The following is an 8,138-nucleotide window of genomic DNA, read 5'->3' on the forward strand; positions in this document are numbered from 1 at the left end:
GGGATTAAGTACCAATGATCAGAACGAAAAAAAAGGTACAGTAATGATTATAAGAGGCTGTGCGATTTCCCGAAATAATACAATTTTGTTGGTAAAAAAACTAGCCTAACAACACATATCATGTATATTTACTTTATATTGTAACTTATAAATATATTAAATTAAGTTATTTTTTTTCTTACAATTTGAAGTTTGGCACATCTTATTATACACTCCAATAAAAAATGAGGTTTTAATAAATTCAAAGTACTCACACACATCATTTAGTTATCTGTTTGTGCAAAGGTTGCCCCTACTAACAATGGGAAAAGAATAGTTGCGTCGCCAACCACTTTGGCTGGTGTGCATTCTGGCTTAAAGAAGCCTTTAGTTCTGTCTGCTTCTATTTCAGACCCAGCGTCCGAACAGTCACACTCGATTGAAGTGGTCAACATAGCACAATAGTCACAACCACCTCGTCTTTTCATTGCATTCAAAATATGATGCTTTGCTATTCCCGCGCCACACAGAATGCATCCAACCTTCTCCGAATCAAAGGCCAAGTCCTCCATGTCGATCAAGTCTTGTGCTATGTCTAATACAAAGCCTTCGTGTCTGTACCCAAAGAAAAATAACATATCTCCAATACTGCCATCAGTAACTGCTGGGGAATACACTGGGATGTCATTCTTAGCCGCCCAATAGTACACACTATTCTCATTATTAATAGCTTCGCCCATCCGTTTAATTAATTTGGACGGAGTCCACTGCACGCCCTCGTTTTGTTCTTTTAAGCATTGTGTCAACAGAGGGACCATGAAGTCCTCGAACTCACAATAATTTGAATTGGGGAGAATCAAATTGCCTATTCTGTTATACCCATTTGGATATAAATCCTTTCCTCTGAAATAAAAATCACCCATCAAGGTCGGGTGCATAGTTTTGATGAAGTCTTCTTCAATTCCCCCCGCAGTGCAGACAATAGCATCGACATAGCTATTCTTCACTAAGTATCGAACTACCTCTCTAAGTCCACTGGAGACAATATTAGAAGAGTATCCTAGGAATATAGTGGCATCATTCTTACGCATCTCTTTGATTTGCTCAACGCACTTCCCTAAGTTCGCAGCCTGAAAACCAGTTGTTCCCATCTTGTCCATCATCTCGACAAAATTTACACCTTTGGTGAAGTCGTAACCTTCACATGGCTTGCCTTCGTATTTCTTAGAGACTCCAAGAACCTTCGAGGTCACTTTCTCGTACTCCTCCTTTGTTATCGACATCTTCGGAACTAGGGTTCCCGTTCAAAACTTTTATTTCGAGCCAAGAATGAATGCTCCTGTTTTTCATAATATGTCACGACAAAAAGAAACGCAACAATCAATCGTATTTATCGCTTTTTGTAAAGACACGGGATCAACTTGATATCCTTCTTGAACTCTTGGAAGACAGTCTCTTTTATGATATTGGACTTGGTGGCTTTGCGGTATGTCATGATGACAAAGACATTGTGATCCTCATTTGAAACCTCTTCTAAACCTATCTTGAGCATCTCCTCTTTAAAGTTGTTCTTCTTTGGGAAACGACCTTTGACCTCTGCAATGAACATCAACCCTCCCGTTTTCAAAATTCTGAAACCCTCGCGGATGAAATGTGGAAAGTCGATACCCATCAAAGAAAGACAAAAAACGACAGCATCACACATCCCTTTCTTCACAGGCACTTTCTTGATATTGCACGGAGTTACACGTTCATTTGTTTTGACCAAATCGAATGAGTGCACTTTGATGGTGTTGCATTTTAAAGCAAGAATGGCATCCCCACAACCCATGTCAGCTACTTCTTTGATGTCTGCGTTCTCTTGAATCTTCTTTATGATCAAGTCGAGTGGATTCACAGGCCATTTTTTGACTTGCTCGTGATACCCGGTGTGGTAATCCGAGTACAGTTGTGGCTTGTCTTCAAAGAGATGGAGCGCTTGATCACTCCTTGATGTATACAACACTTCGTTGATGTATCTAAATTTCGCACCTTGCAATTCTGTCTGAAATGTGTCTAATAATGATCTTTTTGGTCTGTCATCCAGAAACCCGTCTGACTCTGATTTTGGATGTTCGTTATGGTAGTGCACTGACTTGGAGTCTTTGAATGGCTTTTTCTCGTCTCTAAATTTGTGTGCCGTTTTTTTTTGTTCGTCGTGGAGACGTCCTCGAAAAGTGTCAGATTTTGAGTCTTCCCTTTTTGTAAAAGTCTTCTTCGATTTACTTTTTGGACGAACGTCCTTCTTGCGGTGAAAAATTTCTGGATCGGATTTGCTTGACGAGTTTCGACCTTTCATGATTTTTTTAATTCTTTTTTTCATAGGTTTTTGTTCTAATAACTTAAATTCTATTCAAATAGTAAATATTTCTATTTTTATCAAATCAATAAAATGGTTCATTTTATAATCAAAAACTATAAATCATTCGAAGAAAAAAGACTTAAAAATGGAAACGGGAAGATGGTGGTATAAGAACTTATGACAGTGGTTACCATTTCATAACAGATGACTACAAGAACAGTACCAGTTAAATTGGTTACAGTTGGAGATGGAGCCGTGGGAAAAACAAGTTTGCTGATCTCATACACACAAAACAGTTTTCCAACTGAATATATCCCAACTGTGTTCGATAATTACTCAGCTTTTTTGATGTCTGGTAAAACCCCAGTTAATATGAGTTTATGGGACACCGCAGGACAACACGAGTATGATCAAATGAGACCTTTGTCGTATCCAGGTACTCATTGCTTCCTCATTTGTTTCTCTATCATCTCACGAGCATCCTTCGAAAACGTTGAATATTTCTGGATTCCTGAAATTAGAAAACACTCACCAACAATTCCATTCTTGTTAGTTGGAACAAAGGGTGATATGAGAGAAGACATTACTATTGTACAAAATGTTCAAAATGGGTCACTCCAATGGGTGAGTTATGAAGAAGCCAACAATTTGTCTAAAAAGTATGGAGGAGCAGGTTATTTTGAGTGTTCTGCGTTGACACAAAAAAACTTAAAATTGTTATTTGATCAAGCCATAACAACGGCACTAAAGACTTCTTTTTCAACAACGAAAACTCGAAAAGATCACACATCAAAGTGTGCTATTTTTTAATCTTCTAATTTCAATAATTGTTATTATTTGAATTATTCAGTTGGTTTATAGAATAATTAATGAATTGAAAATATCACAATTTTCTTTCTTTGAAAAGAAAGAAACTACAAAAAGATATTTTTTTAAACACAGTGATGTGGTACTTATTTACTTTGATATTCATCTTTAGTTGTAATGCGATTGCAAAATATTCAAATTTGAAGCGTTTAATTAAAACATCTGATAATATGATTAAGTCTTCAAATCAATTCATCGGAAATTTAATTCTCAAGAAGAACGCTTTAATGAAACCAGAAACATTAGTCGCAGATTTCCCTTTCTTCTCACCGAAAATGAATGTCTCATCGTTTGTCGATATCAAAGACGATTGCAATAAAAACTCGAAAACAAACGCTTTGTTTATCCCCGTCGCAATACCACCAAATAAAGTGTTTCGTGTGTCAACGTGCAACAGAGACACGACAGTAAAAACATCAATTTCAATGACATGTGAAAGTGGGTGTCTTAGAACAAGAACACGCCCATGCAAATACAAGAATGGGACCATTCTCGAGTTTCTTCCTTCAATTCAAACATTCCTGAAAGCAAAAGTCCGAATTGGAGCAGAGAGAAATGTACCAAATGGTAAGGTGCGAGTCACACTATACACTGTCGATCGCCCTCAAAGAGCCAAGGTGCGCCGAACGAGACACGCTTCATTCAAGAAAGCTAAAGAAAAGAAAACAGCAGAGGTCATCATCAATAAAAGCGATTTAGTACCTGTAGTTAAGAAAATAGAAAAACGCTTGAATACCACTTCCAATTACACACCAAAACGTGTCGAAAAAGAGTTCAAAATAACAAAGGTCGATTTAACCCAATCAAACGGAATTGTACAAACGATGATTTCAGACATCGAAAAGATGAGTTGGTGGGTTGTCGCAATTTTTGTATTTCTCTTCATAGTGTTGCTCCTTGTTGTTGGGCTTGTCTTGTCGGGTACAATGAACGTCGTGCAACAGGAACAGCACGAAACAAAAACACTCGAATTGAATTAAAGAGAGCGTTGTAAATAGCAGCACTCATGATTTCTTCACAAACCACTTATCGAGGCTCTGACTCCTCACTTTTGGCGTTTTCAACTTGACTTCTTTGTGTTCGTTCTGTTTTTTCTCTGCGCCATCATCACTTAAGTGTGTATTCGTTCCGCTCTCTTCAACCTCGTCATCACTTTTTTTTGCCGTGCTCTTGATTTTTGCAATTTCTTTCATTTCAGCATCATATTCACTTTTTGTTGGAATTTTCAATTCGTCAAAGCCCATTTCAAGATCAGTTTGATAGAGTGAGTGATCGAGCTTTGAGAATGTAACAAAGACGACGGAAAGAGTTATATTTTTATGGATTTTAAAAAATGAGTTAATCGACTGAATTGCAACCATTGCAGCCTCTTCATTGGGAAACCCAAAAAAACCTGTTGAGATGCAACAGAACGCGATCGACTCACAGCCAAGCGAAAATGCAAGATGTAAAGAGTTCAAGTAACATTGTTGCAACTCGTAAAAGTGGTGTGGGTGTAGAACCCCAACGGCTGGACCAACTGTGTGGATGACATACTTGGCGGGGAGATTATACCCTTTTGTCGAGACTGCAGAACCGACTTTGGCCTTTCCTGCTGTTGGAAGTGTACTACATTCGTACCTCATTTGTACGCCCGCTTTTGCATGAATGATACTGTCTATACAACTGTGATTTGGTATGAAACACCCTAAAAGGGTAGAATTTGCCGCGTTTACAATTGCGTCGACTTTGAGTGTTGTGATATCGCCTTGAAACAAATGAATATTTTTGGAAAACATGGTGTGGAGCTGTGTGGGTGGAATTTGGGTAAGGAGAATGGGGTCTTCGCGTTCCGTCTGAAGCAAATTGTTGAGACGGTCAATGAACTGTGGACTGTATTTGTAAGGCTTCATGGTGTCTGTGATGCGTCGGAGTAAAAGTCGTTTTTTGGAATAGATTGTTGGCATCGAAAAATTCTCGATAAATGTCTTCCCGATCTTTTTCTCTTTCATCAAATGAAGGAGGTGTTCAATTAACCACTCCACCTCAGCGTCTTTGTTTTTGTTCATCGCCTCTTTCTTTTTCAGTATTGATCCACAAGAGTTTGTTCATTCTAAAAAATCACTTTTTGAAAACATTATAATAACATTTTATTGGCGTTGGAAGTTTTAATTGTTGTGTATGGGGGTGTTCAAAAATAGTATACAGAAAAGCAAAGCGTCTTTAATGGTCAAGTAAAAAATAACAGGTATTAAAAACATTGGTATATCTATTATACAAATAAAATACTTAAAAGATGCATAGTTTAAAATTATCAAAATTAACCATTGAAAAAAAGAAATCTGGCTGTTTTCCTGATTATTTAATGGAATAAAGTTTAATCAATTCTTATACAGAAACATGCAATGGAAGGTGTGTGGAATGGGTGAGTAGATGAACGATTAAAAAAGAATGTAACAATCCAACGAAAAATAAAACAAGCCAACTCGAAAAGAACCATACTGGTGATGGTTAAGGATTGTAAGTGGTTTACAGAGAAGGCACTATCAGTATTTTGGAATTTCCCACGTGCGTGTTACACCGGGTTTGTATTCAATTTTGCAAACTACTTTTACTGGCTTGTTGTTCCTCTTATAATGAACGACAAAGGTGGAAGTACATTTGATTTGTCTCTTCTTCAAACCGTTGGGTTTGTGATATATGCAGTGTTGTCTCCGATTGCGGGAAAGTTGGGTGACAAGGTCAATCCATATATTATAGTGCGAGTCGGGTTTTTATTCTTCATTGCAGCCGTTGCAGTCATTTTGATATTTCCAAGTTCGATTCCAGCGTTGTACGTATCAGTGTGTATTTGGCCATTTTGCACGTCCATATTTTGGTCGGTCACAACGGGGACAATTGGGTTTGAGTCACCACTTGGGTACGAAAATCGAAACACATCCCTCTATCAAGTGTCTTGGAGTTTTGGGAAGTGTTTTGGCTTTTTGTTTGGTGGGTTGCTCAAAACAGCGCTTGGGACCAATTCGTTGTACATCTGTATAGCACTTATTATAGTGACGATGGTATTGTACCCTTTCACACACCCAAAGAGAATTAGAGAGAAAAAAAGAAAATTTAAAGACGAGAAGAAGAAAAATGATACCACACCGAAGGATATTGCAATTCCAGTCGAGAGCATTCATAAGGGCCCCGATGGTATCGAACTTGTCATCGATAAAAAAGCCGAGCCACAACCAATCGAACACAAAGACGACATCCATGACATCGAAGTCGTTGTAGACGCGAGTGAAGTTCCTTCACAACATAAAGAAGGAGAGGCTCAATTTGTTCCAGAATCTCTGGAAAGAAAGAGTGAAGTCGTTGAAGCTCCAACGTCACCCGAGAGAAAGAGCGAAATTGGGCAAACACCACGACAAAGTGAAGAGTCTTTGGTTCAAACGGAAGTCTATGCACATCATGAAGACCAGAACACGGTGCAGATCAAATTCAAGTGGAGTCCGGAAGAGTTGAGTAATAAAACGTTCATCATTATTGGATATATCCAACAATGCGCTATTTATGGTACAAGTGCTGTTATTAGCTCGACATATGTCAAGTTGGCTATTGACTTAGAAGTGAAGAGTCCTACCGCATTGGACATGTATATTGGGATCGTCTTTTTCTTCTATTTCTTAGCACAAACAGTTGGTTTGTTATTTTGTTATAAGGTTAACATTTAAACGTGTGAATTAATGTTTATAATTAAGCAAATTGATTAACAACTAGTAATGGTAGGGATGTCTTTGACTCTTGTATGGACGTATAAACGAAGTCTATTTTTGCTCTTCCAGACGGGATTCATATTATTCTTGTTGATCATAGGAGTGTCTCGGAACGCGTATTTGAATTGGTTCATGGCCTTTATTGGTGGGCTTGCGGGTGGTTTTGCGTATCAGACATCCACGTATTACTCCATGAGAGCGAGTGAAGAGAGTAAGTCGATGTTCATGGGCATTTCTGAGGGTGTGAGTGGACTTGGTAACTCTTTATTGCCATTTATTAGTGGGTTGTTGTGTACGTACTTGAACAACAACTATATCCAAATATATGTGGGTGTGATATTCATGGTCATTTGTATTGTCCTCGAAGAGGTCTATTATCACATAGGAACATATATAAACAACAAACGGCAAGAGAAACGCGTTGATCCATCCCCTGATTATCAGCAAGTTGAAATGAAACAAATTTGAGTAAGTTAATGTGAGTACTTATTGGTTATCTTATTTATTAAACAAAAGTTAAAAATAGCAGTAATTTGAAATGAAAGCTGTCAGTCTTTGGCCGTGCCAGTGTGATATAAATGTGTTACTATGTCATCTATGAAACACTCGTATTCAACACCATCAACTAAATCTAAGACTTCAGGTCGATTTTTACTACGAATTACCAATGGCGAATAACACTTGTTAAAATACAACGCTTTACTAAACACACTTAGCACCCCACCCTCACTCATCTCCTCCATTGTCATTTCAAGTTGACTCTCAACTTATATAAGCTTTCGTTTGTATGTTGTCAATCTCCTCTCGTTTTTGAAAACGCAACTTTCAAATTGAGTATAAGATTTTAATTTTAGTTTTGGTTTTGACAATAAAAACAATTGTTTTTTAGTAATTAAATTATTTGTTGTGGTTGGTTTTATTAAACTTAAAAAATTAGTTTGGTTAACTACAAATCTCGTTTTTTTTATTTTTTTAACAAGGTTAATTATCTTATTTTTTTTAGTAAAACAAATTATTATTTTTCAAATAAAAAATAAAATAGATTAATTTATAATAAAATACTCATTATAAACAACTATAAAAATTTTCAAAAACATTTCTCCATTTAGTTTATTTTTTTTAACGAGAAAATGAGATTAAAAGTGGAACGGAACTGATTAAAAAAGATTGATGGAAGCGGCATTAGACAAGTTGTCGAAGGTGGAATACAA

The 8,138-nt window shown here is 37.1% G+C and overlaps 7 protein-coding genes across 7 annotated transcripts; 4 read left to right on the forward strand and 3 right to left on the reverse strand.

The window, feature by feature from the left end:
• Positions 1–263: 263 nt before the first annotated feature.
• Positions 264–1,262, reverse strand: EIN_026590 (deoxyhypusine synthase, putative; the record flags this gene model as incomplete). The annotated part of the gene is made up of 1 exon (XM_004257513.1): positions 264–1,262. One exon carries the CDS (start codon positions 1,260–1,262, stop codon positions 264–266), a length of 999 nt encoding a protein of 332 aa, XP_004257561.1.
• Positions 1,263–1,369: 107 nt separating this feature from the next.
• On the reverse strand, positions 1,370–2,317 carry EIN_026600 (ribosomal RNA-processing protein, putative; the record flags this gene model as incomplete). Its single annotated transcript, XM_004257514.1, has 1 exon — positions 1,370–2,317. One exon carries the CDS (start codon positions 2,315–2,317, stop codon positions 1,370–1,372), a length of 948 nt encoding a protein of 315 aa, XP_004257562.1.
• Positions 2,318–2,524: 207 nt separating this feature from the next.
• Positions 2,525–3,130, forward strand: EIN_026610 (RAC GTPase, putative; the record flags this gene model as incomplete). The annotated part of the gene is made up of 1 exon (XM_004257515.1): positions 2,525–3,130. One exon carries the CDS (start codon positions 2,525–2,527, stop codon positions 3,128–3,130), a length of 606 nt encoding a protein of 201 aa, XP_004257563.1.
• Positions 3,131–3,357: 227 nt separating this feature from the next.
• EIN_026620 (hypothetical protein) lies at positions 3,358–4,167 on the forward strand (the record flags this gene model as incomplete). Its single annotated transcript, XM_004257516.1, has 1 exon — positions 3,358–4,167. One exon carries the CDS (start codon positions 3,358–3,360, stop codon positions 4,165–4,167), a length of 810 nt encoding a protein of 269 aa, XP_004257564.1.
• A 24-nt stretch (positions 4,168–4,191) lies between these two features.
• EIN_026630 (hypothetical protein) lies at positions 4,192–5,235 on the reverse strand (the record flags this gene model as incomplete). The annotated part of the gene is made up of 1 exon (XM_004257517.1): positions 4,192–5,235. The coding sequence occupies one exon, from the start codon at positions 5,233–5,235 to the stop codon at positions 4,192–4,194; it is 1,044 nt and encodes a 347-aa protein (XP_004257565.1).
• A 438-nt stretch (positions 5,236–5,673) lies between these two features.
• EIN_026640 (hypothetical protein) lies at positions 5,674–7,395 on the forward strand (the record flags this gene model as incomplete). The annotated part of the gene is made up of 2 exons (XM_004257518.1): positions 5,674–6,853; positions 6,932–7,395. 2 exons carry the CDS (start codon positions 5,674–5,676, stop codon positions 7,393–7,395), a joined length of 1,644 nt encoding a protein of 547 aa, XP_004257566.1.
• A 702-nt stretch (positions 7,396–8,097) lies between these two features.
• Positions 8,098–8,117, forward strand: EIN_026650 (Hypothetical protein; the record flags this gene model as incomplete). The annotated part of the gene is made up of 1 exon (XM_004257519.1): positions 8,098–8,117. A coding segment is annotated over one exon (20 nt), but the record flags the coding sequence as incomplete, so codon positions are not given.
• Between the last annotated feature and the right edge of the window lie 21 nt (positions 8,118–8,138).

The sequence above is a fragment of the Entamoeba invadens genome, assembly GCF_000330505.1.
Source record: "Entamoeba invadens IP1 unplaced genomic scaffold scaff_1105074724629, whole genome shotgun sequence".
NCBI classification, from domain to species: Eukaryota; Evosea; order Mastigamoebida; family Endamoebidae; genus Entamoeba; species Entamoeba invadens.